A 16,126-nucleotide genomic window follows, 5' to 3' on the forward strand; every position below is an offset into this window, starting at 1 on the left:
CAATAGGATACTTTACTGTTGTTTAAAAGCAACAATATATATTACATATAAATGTTTGACTGTCTGTCAATATTAAAAACAAGTGAAATGTAATTTACTAAAAGAATAAGTTATTTGGCCTTTAATGGTCCCCTAGGTTAATTGGGTTTTAAATTGTATGAATGGTAAGTGTTCCACACCACATAAAAGTGAGGAAATGATGTGATAAAACTCAAGATCTAGCCTTAATTAGCCCACTTTCTTAAAAAATTTATTTTTAGCTTCTTTAAATGCAAGTCATAAAAAAATTACTTTTAACTTAACAAGTTCTCAAAAAAAAAAAAAAAAAAGATTTTAGATTAAAAAAAACAAAACGAGAGAAGTTTAAAATTAAACAATAAACCCAATTTAAATTCAAATAGACAGAGCAAATGTTTTTCCTCTAAGGTACTAAAAACAAATACAGTGAAATTCTGTTACAACAAATACCAATACAACGAAATTTCCATTTTCATGAAATACATTTTCAGTCCCTATATAATAGGGAAGTTTTCGATTTTTCAATTTTATTTTTATATGATAGAATAACATGTATGAACATCATAGGTGAAAACATTTTTGCGATACGATAAGTAGTTTTTTTTAAAATTACTTTTTAAAGTTCAAGTGCTTGTGACGTGAAATGGCATAGGAAGTGAAGTCAGGAGCTCTTCCGATAGGGGAGAAACCGAAGGACGTGCATTCAACTTCGAAGACGAAACGTAAAAGGCTTATCCCCTCGTGTTTCTGGAACATTAAATCTCTCATCCTCTCGGAAATATTCGAAAATCATCATTGATGTTACTTGAGAAAGATTATTTAGATTGTGCTTTAACAAATCCGGCCTCCATAGTGTGTTCATAAGGATTATTGAACTTCTAAAAAATAAAAAAATCAGAGCGCTCAAAATGTCCGTAGCGAAAACAAGGGATCTTCGGCGGAAGGCTGCCCATTAGTGCCCTGTGCTGTAAGCTCGTGACGTTTCAGAAGAGCGCACTTTTGCATGTGGATTTTTAAAAATTCATTAAAAATCAATCACGGTGTTTTAAAATTCGGCGATGGTGAATTTTTTAGTTTTGAGGGTCAATTAACAATATCCAATAGCCAAAATATGAACATTTAATAGGTTGCAACTTCCCTATTGCTGTTACATTATTTGAATTCCATTACAACAAAATTCCCGCTACAACAAAAAAAATTTGCGATTTCACTGTACATGCAGAATATGACAAAAAATATATAGTTGAAAGTGAGAAATCCAGAAGATAATAGAAATTTTCTTTTGGGAGGGAAAAAAAATGATGAGTGAAAGACCATCAAACGAGTTTTTGAGAATAGTCATAATAATTAAGGATAATTATCTTGTCTTGTAGCTCATCTCTAAAAAAAAATGTGAGCATCTTCAAGTACATTCATAAAAAGAAATTATCTCGCTTCATAAGAAGTAAATCCATACCTAAATATTGAGAATATGTTCCAAAAGCAAATAGATGCAGAAGCTGGTAGTATTGGGAGTACTGCGTGGAATTTAACTGTGAAAAAAGAAAGCAATATTTACAAGAGATATTTAGCGAAAACATGCAGAAAACTCTTAATAATATCAAGTGTGACATAGTAAAAAATGCAATAACAATTTCAATTGAAAATGCTTGAATACTAAGTTTCCAACAAGCATCTTCTTTACTAATAATAAAGCAGAAAGTCTCTCTGTCCGGAGGATGTCTGGATGTCTGTGACGCACATAGCGCCTAAACCGCTCGGCCCGATTTGCATGAAATTTGGCACAAAGTTAGTATGTAGCATGGGGGTGTGCACCTCGAAGCGATTTTTCGAAAATTCGATGCAGTTCTTTTTTTATTCCAATTTTAAGAAAAAAACTATCATAAATTACGAAATTATCATAACGTGGAACCCGTAACATGGGCACAAGCCAATTGGCGAGATACGAAATTATCATAACGTGGAACTGTGACGTCGGTACGAGCCAACTGGGGAGAAAATTCACCATACATTATTTGTAAATATACAGGCAAAACAAAAGACCTTTAATTTTTCTATTACGGGCGAAGCCGTGCGGGTGCCACTATCAATTATAAAATTAAAACAAGTCTACATTGTCTCTAGTCACTATACCTTTAAATAAGTTCTCTAGCAATTATTTCTTAAAAAAAGAGTATTAAGTGAAAAATGGAAAGTTTAGCTATCAGTCAGTAGCCGGAAGACTCGGGTGCATTAGTGGCCCCAACAACTCACCTCTTGTATGTTTGGCATGTCCAGCAATTCGCCGAAGACGTAAATTCCGGGAGCAACCAGGACCTGCTTGATGAGTTCCACCGCTGCGGCCCCTTTGGCTGATTTGGCGAGAAGCAGGTACTGCTCCAGGAGAGCTTGCTGGTTCACAGTAGGGGGATTCTTATCACTCATCCTCAAAGATCTAAGGACACAAGAAACAAGTTATACAAGGTGCCAAAAAAACAACGTCACCAAAGTATCGAAACTAACAGCGATCCGCTGGGCCTGGACTATAAAAACATTCATTGGACCAGCAAAATATAAATTTTAATATCCCACCGCATAGTAAAATAAAAATATGAAATATCAGCTAACACTAACTCAAAACTATCTGCTCTGCAGGTAAGGTAAACGATATACAGTATACGTGAAATACACCGCCAGCTCAGTCATTTCCAGCCGAGGACTGCAGCTTCGTGCTTATTAGCACTCAGCCCGGCATAGGAAAGTGACTGAGCTGGAGATGGAAAACCTCTTAAGGAAGCCAAGAGTGCCAAACAAACTGGTAGCTAATATAGAATTAGCACTGACCAGACGAGTGACCGAAGCAATGGTTCGGTTCAACTCGAATTTTGAAGGCAAGGCAGGTATAGTCAGTAAGTTACTGCCCTATAGCCAGGGCAAAGGCAGAGATACGTGAAATACACCGCCAGCTCAGTCATTTCCAGCCGAGGACTGCAGCTTCGTGCTTATTAGCACTCATGAGCCCGGCATAGGAAAGTGACTGAGCTGGAGATGGAAAACATCTTAAGGAAGCCAAGAGTGCCAAACAAGCTGGTAGCTAATATAGAATTAGCACTGACCAGACGAGTGACCGAAGCAATGGTTCGGTTCAACTCGAATTTTGAAGGCAAGGCAGGTATAGTCAGTAAGTTACTGCCCTATAGCCAGGGCAAAGGCAGAGATACGTGAAATACACCGCCAGCTCAGTCATTTCCAGCCGAGGACTGCAGCTTCGTGCTTATTAGCACTCATGAGCCCGGCATAGGAAAGTGACTGAGCTGGAGATGGAAAACATCTTAAGGAAGCCAAGAGTGCCAAACAAGCTGGTAGCTAATATAGAATTAGCACTGACCAGACGAGTGACCGAAGCAATGGTTCGGTTCAACTCGAATTTTGAAGGCAAGGCAGGTATAGTCAGTAAGTTACTGCCCTATAGCCAGGGCAAAGGCAGAGATACGTGAAATACACTGCCTGAGTGCTAATAAGCACGAAACTGCAGTCCGCGGCTGGAAATGACTGAGCTGGCGGTGTATTTCACGTATCTCTGCCTTTGCCCTGGCTATAGGGTGGTAACTTACTGAATATACAGTATGTTATTATATAAAAGTTTTAGTAAGATAACGCCTTTTGCTTTCACTCATGTATCCATGAAAGTAAGAAGAGAATTTTTCATTTGTTTTTGGGGGGCAAATTTTGAAGATAGCCGATGTTTAAAATCGATATTAATTACCAAACTGTCAAAAGAAATTTTAGATTCTTATTTACTATGATTAAGTTTGCTTTGGAGTGATAGTTATAGCAACAAATTTCAACAACATTACAGGTAATTGTTTCAGCATGAATATATGACAAAAATTTCCTCAAATGCTTTTTTTTTTCCTTTTTGTGAATTATAATTATTTTTGAAAAAAGAAAAAAAATGCTCCATTTTTGTAATTAGGCTAAAATTTCTCTTTCTAAGCTGAATGCAAAACTAAAAAGATTCTTGACTTCACAGTTAAAGTCACAGTCAAAGTTTGAAGACTTAAAAATTTCTTTAAAAGCAGAAGAAATTACTCTAAGTACAAGAGACTGGAGCCTCCTGCACAGGGATGCCAAAGGGTCCAAATTTTAAGGGACTAGCCCTTATTTGAAAAAACTGCTGCACACGTCCAGTGGAACTTTTATACGGAACGGCTAAAATCCCGTCTAAAACCAGTAGGTACTTTAGTGAATAAGACATGATTTTAAAGGGGGAAAAGAAAAAAAAAAGAAAAGAAAAACACAAAGGGTGAAATAGAGTGATAAGAAAATCATGACTGAATTTTTTTTTTAAAAACTTAAGGTTATATGAAAATCTGACCTTTAAACTTCATCTGTCTTTTATGGAAATCTCATTTAGAAACATGTCCCGTATTTATAGTTCTTGAATTTGGCAACATTGCTCCAGACTAAAGCAGGAGAGTTTGCATGTCTGACTGTAAGTCATGCCCCCCCCCCCCCCATAAATATCGCAAAGACCCCAAAATGAGAAAAATACCCATCAAACACCATTCTTCCTAAAAATTTCAATGCCGTAGTCTGCGCCATGACCCCCTCACCCCTTTGGTGGGCACCTCTGTGCAAGTTCAGATGGTTAATAACCGATAAAGTACACATAAATAAAACAAATAATATGCTTGATGATTTAAAGTGAAAAACCAACGTAAATAAAGCAAATTTTGAAGAAAAGTTTTCTTCAAAAGTTGTGCATTATTTATGTTGGTTTTTCACTTTAATCATATTGCAGCACAAAGCTTATTCATCTTTATCTTTACTAATAATAAAGCTGAAAATCTCTCTGTCCGGAGGATGTCTGGATGTCTGTAGGATGTCTGTGACGCCCATAGCGCCTAAACCGATTGGCCGATTTTCATGAAATTTGGCACAAAGTTAGTATGTAGCATGGGGGTGTGCACCTCGAAGCGATTTTTCGAAAATTCGATGTGGTTTAAGATGGACGAGTAAATTATGAAATTATCATAACGTGGAACCGTAACATGGGCACAAGCCAGTTGGCGAGATACGAAATTATCATAACGTGGAACCGTAAGATGGGTACAAGCCAACTGGCGAGAAAATTCACCATACATTATTAGTAAATATACAGGCGAACCAAAAGACCTTTTGATTTTTCTATTACGGGCAAAGCCGTGCGGGTATCACTAGTTTTAAATAATATGCTTATAATTTAAAACAAGTTATTTTTTAACTTCTAAAACTCAACCATAAACCAGTAAAGGTATCAATTCTACAGAGGACTGAGTTTGCACTGATTCATCTGTCACTTACAAATTACTGCAACCAGGTATAGTTGGGGAAAACCCTAACCTGGCCGTGTCATAATGCTGTGATTAGGATCTGCGTAACCTTCACAATAGGTTTATCCAAGGGCGGACTGCCCAGGTCGGCTAGTCGGGGATCCCCGATTGGGCCAACCGCCGAGTGGGCCACTTCAAGCATTTTTTTTTTATTGAACTTAATATATTTAAATTCGCACATAAAACTTTTTAAAGTGTCACGAAAAAAAAAACATGTAATATGTTTACTCTCTGTAAAAAAAGTACTTGGAAACAGGTCCCTCCCCCCCATCCTAAGCAGGGACCAAAGTAAATAGCCGAAGTTGACACGTGAAAATACTTTCCTCCTTTCATCAACTTTTTCTCTAGTTTTTACTTCTGGGGGCCATGGCTCCCACATTGAAGATAATGAGAGGAGGCCAGAGAAACTGGGACCCGACACGGCCTGAAAAAGGGCCCGGGACAGAAAAAGAGCGTTAAAAACTTATATTTGTCTATCTATTAACAAAATATCTATATCTATTAACAAAAATTGAAGAGACTTGCACCATCAGGCAAAGTGGCCCCGGCCGTGCTATAAATGAGTGGGCCATGGCTATGCTTTGGGGGTGTTGATACATTAGCATTGGCATGCACAAGGGAGGAGGACACCTGTTGGCCCAGTTTCGAGCCTGAAGGGGGCCCGAGATTTTTAAATGAGGAGTGAAAATATATGTAGGGACGTAGGGGTGAACAAGATCGAGGGAGGCCAGTAAAAGTCATTTGTGACTGGCCGCAAAATTTCCGTGCACACCCCTGGTATTCACTGGTTGTGACAGATTCAACTAAATGCTGTCAGTTAGCAGGAGATTTCATTGGTCAATCGTAATTTATCGCTATGCGAGATTTTTCATGTCAGAATCACATACGGGAAAGCAAGTCTGGACTACGATAAACATAATATGAAACAGGACCAAATTTCTTTTAGAAGGGAAAGCTCCTGAACATAGACGGATTTAGGACTGAGTTCCAAGAAAGGAGGGGGAGGGGCAAGGTATTTTTTTGAGTAACATTAGTTGTAAGTAGGACCAGCTTTAGACTTAACGGGGTCCCTAAGGTATTTCAGGTATGAGGTTTCTTTGTAGTCCTAAAGTCAGTAACAATAGTCTTAAGTCTACAATTGAGGACTTAAATGCAAAAATCAGTAAAGTCCAAACTTTTTCTTTCTTTTTTTTTTTAAATTTTTTTTTTTCGAGAAGAGAATATAGATTTTCTGCAGGGGTGCCCTCCTAAGAGCAAGGGCGCCGTCTAAATATTGCGAAGCCCCCATCCTAAAATTAGGACCCTTCCCCCAGAGGCGTAGCTACACTTTCTGCCTCCCAGGGTTGTTCCCCAATGTGCCGCCCTTCTGATAGGAAGTAGCTAGTGAATTCAAGTATTTAAAGAAATAAGATGTTAATTAAGAGGAAAATAAATTTTTTTTTTTGCTTTATATTTTTCTTGCAGAAGAAAAAAAAAGGAATTCCGAGCCCAACCGAAAAATTTCAATACTTAAGTCAAAAGTCGGATTTTTCGGGATTTTTTAGTAACACTAATGGAAAAGAGGCTTGGAGCTCCCTCCAGATGTTTTTTTTTTTTTTCAAAATTAAAAGCAGCTTTATGCTTCCTTTGGTGATGTCAGGGGGTCGGGACTTCTCAAGGAAATTTTCCGAAGTTGAAGTGTTAAAAAAGTAATTTTAGGCTATCTTTTGGAAACGTGAAGAGATCGGGAAGGTTCAGGGGCGTTCCTAGAAAGTTTTTCAACTGAACTTAAAAACACGTATATATAGGCTGTATTTAGTGGTGTAAGGGAACCCTAACTCCAACAAATACTGGATTTTAGTCCCGAAATATTTTCCAACTTGAAATCAGTTCTAGGCTATCTTTGATGACGTTAAAGGTAATAGGGAACATTCGGGAGCTCTCTGAAATTTTTCGATGCCGAAGTTTCAAAAACGTTGTGGGTTATCATTGGTGGCGTAAACGGGTGGCGAAAATTTTTCCAAATATGTTGGGAAGTCTACCAAACGTTGGGAAGAAGTTGGGAGCTCCCCCATCTCCCCTGGAAACTCTTTGAAAATGATGTCCGAAAAACTTGACTTGATCCGTTGTTTGACAGACAATGGGAGAGAGAGAGTTCAGAGAAAGTTTTCCCACTTGAAATCTTCTTCAAAACTGTTGCTCATTATTGAGCTTAAAATTATTATTGAGCTTCTTCATTATTGAGAAAAAAAAGGCTTTGCGGGCTTCCCTCAGAAATTTCTAAAAACAAAATTTGAAGCCAACTGTGATGACTTTAGGCGATTTTGTGGACATTTAGAGTCTTTTCCTTAGAGTTTTTCGGAAAATAAAGTTTCAAAAACCCAACCTGAAACTATTTTGGGAGACTCTGAATGAGATGGGGACTTTAAAGTTCGAAGTTGATGTCTTAAATACCCCCCCCCCCCACATTTTAGAATATACTATCTTTATTTAAGTAACGGGAGGGGTCAGGGTTTGACTTTTGACTGCCCTCAGGAAGTCGTTGGTATTGAAGTTTTAAAAACTCAGTATTAGGCTAAAAAATGAGATATGAAGGGATGGGGTGGGCGTTATCCCTTGGAAATATTTCGAGACTGAAGACCTAAAACTGCACGTTTGGGCTGCTTGGTGACATTAAGGGATAGGAAGGTTTGGTTGCTCTTCCCGAAAAAATTTGACATTTATTGAGGGTTTAACAACGCAATTTCCTTATTGGGAAATGCATTGATTTTTTTTTGCATCAAATGTGTGAAATTGCCGCCCTGAAAAAAATACCACCCGTGCCCACCTCTGCCCACATTAGCTACGCCACTGCCCAACCCCTTTAAAATGAGAAAACTGCCTCTTAACCCCCCCCCTCCCTAAAAACTTCAATGGCGCACAACGACTGGTGCAACAACGAGACACAAATGTAAGATCAGACCTCTGCTTTGCAGTAAATAACGTGGGAAAGATATTAGCCTTTCTAACGGACACTGATGTTATTTGTTGGTCTTACCAAAAATGACTGAGTTTATACTTACATGTTTCTTGGATCAAGACCCACAAGTGTGTTTTTCAGACTTAAATATCGAAAAATTGCCAAATTCTTCGAACCTTCGCCATTCCCTTCAAGCCACTAAAGATAGCTTAAAATTTTACTTATAGAAATTTCTGTGGGATAGCTCCGTAACCCTTTTATCTGCTCTGCACTATACCTTAAATTGATTTCTGTTTCAGAAAAATATGCCCAGAGGGAACTAGTGTTTCCCCCAGACCAAACAAGGGGCAGTGCGCTTTCAGATAAAAGGGTACTTTTTAAGAGAAGTTTTAAAAAGATGCTTCTTTTACTTTTTGTTACATTAGGTATATACAAAGTTCAAGTGCTTTCGATAGTAAATATTTTTAAAATATTAAAAAACTTTTTGATGTTTAGTTTTAAAGGAAATGCAAAAAACATTCAGATATATTCTAATCAGATTCTTGTGGATAAGTGATTGAAACGAGGGAGTCACGTTTCAAGGACAGGCTTGTGTGAATCTTTACCTTTTGAAAAAAAATTCGCTTTTGTGAAGTTTTGTTTAAACTTTTCAAGGGCGAAGAGGGTTGATTAAGTTAAGGGTAAACGACTAGCTTAGAAGCAAAAGGGCACGGCGCCCTCTGAAAAATCTTGGGGAAACACCCGGGAAACCTTACCCCTTTCCTTTTAATGTTTCCGAACATTTTATAAGATTATATTTTCAAAATTTCTACGTTGAAAAATTCCGAAGGAGAGTCGTCGGATTCCCTATAGTAACTAAATGCAATTTAAAATTGGGTAGACTATACTTCAGATTTTAAATGCTTCCAAATGAGATAACTGAGCCTCCTACTCTCTCAAACGTGACCAAAGATAGTTTTGCGTTTTTTAATCGTTCGAAGTCAAAACATTTTCGTAGAGAGCTCCCGAAGCTTTCCCGTTCCTTTAATTTTATCAAGGGTAGTCTAATCTAAAATTGCTTTTCTAAAACTTTCCAATTCGGAGAATTTCTGGGAAGAGCCCCCGACATTCTATTGTAAACACAGATAGACTAAAATAAACTTTAAATTTGGAAAAAAAAGTTTAAAAATTTTTTTTTTTCCGAAGGACCAATTCCTTTCCTTTAAGTCTCCTGTAACGTTACCGAAAATTGTAAATTACGATTTTTGACATAACTTTGAAAATATCGCTTGGAAGAGAACTACAGAACCCTTTCTCACGATTCTTTTTTTCTTAGGCCTATATAGATCAACCAATTTCAAAAAACTACGGGGGATTTACCTGATTTCTACCTTTTCTCTGGTTTTTCCTGTGTTGTCAGTATAGAAGCCTAAAGATGTGCCTTTTCAGACTTATAACCATTAGTATCCTTCTTTCAGGGCATATATAAACAATGTGTCAGTGTTAGCTTTATTTTACGTTTCACAAGTTTCTTTTTTTAGAGCTTTAAAAATTGATTTAGAAACTTAAAGGAAAATAGGAACTAACGGTAGTTTAATGTCTTTGCTCGATTCGGAAGAGTTGAGATCCGGCACTGTTTAATTTAACTTTTTTAATTTACAGAGGTGGGCCAAAACATTCTTTTCCCGACTGAGCCAAAGTCAACCAGTCCGCCCCTGGGTTTATCCAAGGCATAGCTAGGGTGGGGCTGTCCGCCATGAGTGGCTCTATTTCAAGGTCAGCAATTTGGCACATTTGATGTAAAAAAACTTATCTCACGTTAAAAGCAAGTTATGCTTTCTGCCTAAAGTAACGTTAGGATGTCGATTTAAAAATTTTCCCAAGGAAGAGTCACCTGACTTTCTATTTTATGGTGAGATTTGGTCACCTTAACACCCTGAAAAATATCCTACAGTAGCATTTTTGAAACTTTGGTATCGAAAAATTTCCAAAGAGAGTCCACATACCTTCCCCTTTTTCTTAGCGCCACCTAGGATAGCCTACATCTGATTTCAATTTTGAAAATACTTTGGGAAGCAGCCTGTTTTCCCCATGCCTAAAATTGCGTTTTGAACACTTCAATTTTGGAAAATTTCCTTGAGGATCCGCCAAACCTTTAACACTAGAGACGTACCGAGTAGCACTTTGGCCAAGTAGCCGAGTACTCAGAGTACCGAGTATCAATTATGTTTTAAGTAGAACCATCGGCACACACGTGATGAATTTTGAACACAATGGGGAATACTAGTATAGACCTCCATGTCTTTTAATAGTTTCTAAAACAAAATTCTACCAGAAATTTAAATAATTATTACTTAAAATTTTTTATTTATGTCAAAAAAGTTTACAAAAGAGCTATTTTTAAAATTAAACAAATAAATGAAAGGTATGACTGATCAAATTGGAATTAAAACAAATTATATCAATCTATTATAGTGCTAGTCCACCAAACATAAATAATTTTTAAAAGCAAATAAAACGTTAAAAGCACAAATGTGCAGGAACACTGCTGACACGTGTTTCTGCATTACAAGGAACGTCTTTTTCAGTGCATAAAATGAGAGCTAATGAATGGAAAGACATCCGATAAAAAAAAAATCCGACTTTTGTTGGATGTCTTTAAATCCATTAGCTCACATTTTGTGCATTTTAAAAGGCATTCCTTGTAAGCCAAAACACGTGCCTGCTGTGTTCCTGCACATTTATTCTTTTAACATTGTTTCATTTTTTAAACTAAGGTATTTTAATATTTCTTATAAATAATTTTTGTTTGAAGCAAAAATCCGTTTAATAATATAAAAAATTTTTGTCCCATTTTTAATAAGTTTAATTACCTTTGTGGACATTAAAATAAAGATTTACTCTATTAAATCATAACAAACTTCATTATTCTCAAAATTAAAATTGGACTTCTAAATTTGAATTGTAAAGGACTGCAGTATATCATATGCTCACACTTTTTTATTAATTGTAAAGTCAGTCTGGAACAATATTCAATTTTTTACAACTACTTGGTATTGGCCGAGTACTTGATCAAAATCTGGCCGAGTACCGAGTAGTTACCGAGTACTCGGTACGTCTCGATTTAACACTATGAAAGAAGGATTGAAACTGACTTCAAATTTGAAAATAAAATCGGGAGGAACCCTAACCCTTCTTTCTAATTTACTAAAAATCGTTTAAATTGAGATTTTTGGCTTAAATTTTGAAATTTTTGATGAAGCTATGAACTTTTTTTTTTTGAGAAAAATATGGAAATAAATAAGTTTTCTTTCGTCTTGAATTAAGCTCCAGTTTTATATAAAATACTTTTGATTGTTTAAAGTATTAACTTTTTCTGAACAAAGGGGTGGCAAACTGAGGAACCCGCCCTGGGCGGCAAATCCGTAGCTAAGCCGCTGTGTTTACCCCAACCAGTGCCGTGTCCAAGGGGAGGGTTTTAGGGGTTAAACCCCTCCCTTGGGGAAAAAATAAGCAAAATGAATAAAATATATATTTGACTTAAATTTACTTTAATAAGAAAGTTTGCGTTCAGCGTTTTTATTTTATTTTAATTTTCTCTCTGAAGTTTTTTTGCGATTTACAACTGCTAAAGCCTTACAAACTGATGTAATATTTCGGAAAAAGTATGGCGGACGAACCGCTGAATGATCTACCAATGCAAAGAAAGAATATTGCTTATTGTAAGGAGCTTATGGTGAATTTGGCATATGTTACATCTATGAAGATTCATTAGTGATTGTGCTTGGCTATGTAATTTGCATCTGCAAAGAGCTCTTTCTTGTTTAGTTTATTAAACATTATTTCAGAACATAACAACCTGATATACATTCTACATTATAAAAGAATTTGTGAAGAGTTTTTAACACTCATTGCAATATACTATATAGTAAACAGATTTAATTAAAAAGAAGCAAGCAAAGTTTGATTAAAGAGAATCTGTGAAACGAAGGAATACTTTGGTAACTTGTACAGCTAGAGGTATCTTTCAATACAGCAGTCCTTACATGTGAATAAACGCCATACTGGGATCGGCAATTTGTCGTAAAACTAAAAGCTGTAAGGGGGTTGAATTCTCCCCCCCTACTGGTAAGTTTAAAACCCCTCCCTTTATGAAAATCTGGACACGGGCCTGACCCCAACTATAGACAGGTAAAACTTGGTAAAATAGATTTATTTGACACGTATCAAACCTAAATTCTTTCAGAAATGGACTTTTGAAGATCTTAAAACCATATAAGATTCCACACTTAACTAGTTATCAAATTTGTAAATGGATTTGGCAATATATTATTCATTTAGTGATGATATCTGAACCCTAAAATCGTGTGCAGTAGTTTTAAAGGAAAATGTATTCAACTCATTGAATTCACAGCCAATATAAGTCTTTCTGAAAAGAAGTCCAAAATGAGAAAAATTTTAAGAGGTGAAAAATATTAAATTCTTAACACTTTCACATTAGAAATAATTTGACACAACGGAGTTTATTTTGTTGCTTACTTTGATGCACTTAGCTCATACTGCATTTTACACATAATTATAAAACTTCAAAATCAAAAACTTTAAAACGGAATGATTAAAATGGTAGAAGAGCTTAAGAGAAAATAAATCGTTTAGCCTAACATAAAACATTACTAATTAGTGGAGAACAGCTGTCTGAAAACTGCCTTTCATTAATATTTGAAGAATCACAATGTGTTTCAACGAAGAAAAACTAGGAAATGACGCATTCAATTATGAATACAAATCAGAGATCATAAAGGAACAGCACTTTTGCCGCATGCCATAGCCGGTTAAAGAACCTAAATCACTTAGAATTGTATCACATAAAAACAAAAACAGAAACAGCCAAAATTTAAATACTTTCTTACGGTATTGGATCAACACAACAGTAAAGAGATTTTCTTATAATTAAACATCAAGAACACATAGTACGTTTTTAACTTTTGTTTACGGTATCAAGAGAAGAGTGGGCAGGAGGAAAGTTGCCAGACGTTTACAAAAAATTTTATTCTATATATTTCTCCCCCCCCCCCTCCTCGGCTGCAACTATCCAGAATTAATTTTGCTTATTAGTTAAAATAAATTAATATTAATTATAAAATAATAGTCGATAAGTTTTATCAATTACGTTTTACACATAGGATATTTTTTTTCTAGCGCATATCATGCTAAACTAAACAGTGATTAAATAATAATTTTAAATTATAGCAAAATTTTTAGTATAAAATATTTTTAAAATATTTTATTTAATCATCAAGACACTTGAGTTTGATTAAAGAGCTCAAGTAAATGGAAAAAGAAAAACAGGCAAGAATCAAGAAAAAGGCAACATTCCTACAGCTCAACTCCATAATTAAATTCTATAAATGTAAACAAATCATGTAATTCTATGTAATTTTCCTTGTAATTACGAACCTGTTCGAGAATGTCACTGAAACGACTTGTATCGAACATAAAAACACTTAGTCCCTTTCATAAGAATGCCTTTTTGCTTCAAAATTCCAATCCCTTTAAAATTAATCTTTATCGTAAATCCCATTTTACTTATGTTCCAGATACAGTTTCTGCTTCGGATGGTACAGAATTAATTATTCTTGATTTTTTTCCAATGTATCTCTGTACTAATTTATAGATATCATGTTTCTGAGGTACATGATATCTTTACAAATGGACAGAATTTACAAAGAAGAACCAAAATGTTGTGAACTGGGTTGATTTAATGTTCAGTAGTTTAAGAACGCTTTAACCCGGGAGAACTCGCGGTACTTTTCGTCACACGAATGCTCGCGGGGGGCTCCGTAGGCCCGGAGTGGTTATTTCAGTAAATTTTGCAAATTGAAAAAAAAAATTGTTTTCAACACTGAATTATAAATAGATAAACATCCTGTAAAATATGTTTTAAAAAGTAAGGTTTAAGAAAGTTTTATGATACATGAATCTAAATCTTCTTCTAAGCATGACTGATGATCGCTTTACTGTTCTGTGTCAACTTCTTCTTCATCATCTTCATTAAGGGAGTTCTCATCAGTTGAAATCTCAACCAACAAGGTCTGCAACCTCTTCATTTCATCTTTGTAGCTTAAATGGCGATGCATTTCACAACCTCTTCCTTTACATTCACAATCTGAAATGAAAAGCGTGAGCGCTCGCTCCGAACCTCTGAGGCCCGAACCAGAATTTTCTGGGGAAAAGGGGGAATGTACATTCCTGAAAAGCATGTAGTCAGTATGTAGGTCACCTCGAACGCAGCTACTGTGGACCTCATTCATTTCCGTCGAAAGAGTGATTTTTGGCAGCGTAGTTTTGTAATGACCGGGCCTTAGAGGCCCGATGCGAGTTCTCCCGGGTTAATGCGAGAAGCTGAATGTCTGCTATGAAGTTTTGGAGAAACAGGGTTCTGAATAAGGAACAACTAATTTACACGAAGAGGAGCGGAAATCTTTCCCCTTAAATAGAGGTGCCCCTTCTTCGGAGGTATATGAAATGATGCATGCATGCCTCATTTCATATGTATACATGCAATATAAAAACTCTGTCTTAAACTTAAATGTAGCCAAACCTTTCAATCTCAAATTTCACAGTAGGTAAGAAAAATTTGCTATATGTAGGTTTCTCGATACTGTCAGGGTTCGTATGCTCCTTCAAAACTCATCCAATACTCCATCATTTAGGAAATTTTTCTGAAGGGCCCTTCAAACTCCTTCATTTTGGTTTTAACTCCTTCAAAACTCCTTCTTTTTAGTTCAAGACTACATAATCTTCCTCTATAACTGAAACTTAAAATACTTCGATCGACAACTAACTTCGTCACATAGGCAATTTTAATGTAATAGTTTCGCGCATTTATTTTTTTCGATTTACAAATTGATCATAGTTAATGCATAAAAGATGAAGGTGAGAATTTTCTTAGAAGACTAAGACATTTCATAAGTGAAGTAAAACATGCTTAAATGGTGCTTGGCTATTTTTTCAAGTTTTATGATTATCGTTTTTTCCTCCACCACACTCTCAGCAGCAAAAGTCAAGTTGTCTAATTATTATTTAAATATCTAAAACTACATAAGTAAATGTACTACATTAAGTGATTGCGTTAAAAAAACAATTGTTTAGTTAATTGCAGTTATGATATTGTAAAAAGGGTCATCCACAAGGGATGTGTGACAAGGGGAAAAGAGAGTGACAAAAAGTGACATCACACAGTTATTGTAACTATATGTTTAAAAAATATGACATGACAAAAGGAGAAGTTTGGGGTGAAGTGTGACACTTTGTGATAAAGGGTGCAGATGGTCAAATATATTTTTAAAAAGTGTGACGTCATTTAATGACATTTCATTAGTACTCCTTCAAAATCTCATTTTACTCCTTCAAAACTCCTCCAAAACTCCTTCATTTTATTTCTGAAATTGAGTACAAACCCTGACTGGTTTTGACAAAGTTATGAAAGTAAGCAATGGTAACAAAGTCAAAGAGTTAACATTCTCATTTGCATTTATATTGTTCAACATTTTACAATATGGTGCTTTGATTACACGTTTTACAAATTTGAATGATTTTATCATTAGAAATTTTCATGCATCCTTTAAGAATAGATATCTTTCAGTGATTTTCATTCAAAAATGTTGAGATTTTTACTTTCCCTTTAACTGAAACCAGTTTAAACATTTGAAGAATATTAACTTGAAGAACACAAAAAAATAACAGTTGTCACAAGGGTGGGGCGATGGGGGCTATCTCCCCTCCCTTGAGGGACTCTGGACCGGCAATGTTTTGGAATTGAAGTGCTAAAAAACTA

General features: G+C 35.8%; 2 protein-coding genes across 5 annotated transcripts in view; one reads left to right on the plus strand and one right to left on the minus strand.

Moving 5' to 3' along the window:
* Positions 1 to 13,317, minus strand: part of LOC129225955 (COP9 signalosome complex subunit 7b-like) — a 62,698-nt gene extending 49,381 nt beyond the window's left edge. For all 4 annotated transcript variants that reach the window (XM_054860511.1, XM_054860509.1, XM_054860508.1 and 1 more), the window contains exons 1-3: positions 13,200 to 13,317; positions 2,272 to 2,452; positions 1,475 to 1,550 (exon numbers count right to left, since the gene is read on the minus strand). In XM_054860511.1, the coding sequence (XP_054716486.1) occupies positions 1,475 to 1,550; positions 2,272 to 2,442 (247 nt within the window). In that variant the 5' untranslated portion in view covers positions 2,443 to 2,452; positions 13,200 to 13,317. The remainder of the gene's footprint in view (positions 1 to 1,474; positions 1,551 to 2,271; positions 2,453 to 13,199) is intronic.
* A 369-nt stretch (positions 13,318 to 13,686) lies between these two features.
* The window catches only part of LOC129225566 (2-oxoisovalerate dehydrogenase subunit beta, mitochondrial-like), a 44,370-nt gene continuing 41,930 nt past the window's right edge, over positions 13,687 to 16,126 (plus strand). The window contains exon 1 of the mRNA XM_054860012.1: positions 13,687 to 13,907. Within this exon, the coding sequence (XP_054715987.1) occupies positions 13,757 to 13,907 (151 nt within the window). The 5' untranslated portion in view covers positions 13,687 to 13,756. The remainder of the gene's footprint in view (positions 13,908 to 16,126) is intronic.

The sequence above is a fragment of the Uloborus diversus genome, chromosome 7 (assembly GCF_026930045.1).
Source record: "Uloborus diversus isolate 005 chromosome 7, Udiv.v.3.1, whole genome shotgun sequence".
In the NCBI taxonomy this organism is placed as follows: Eukaryota; Metazoa; Arthropoda; class Arachnida; order Araneae; family Uloboridae; genus Uloborus; species Uloborus diversus.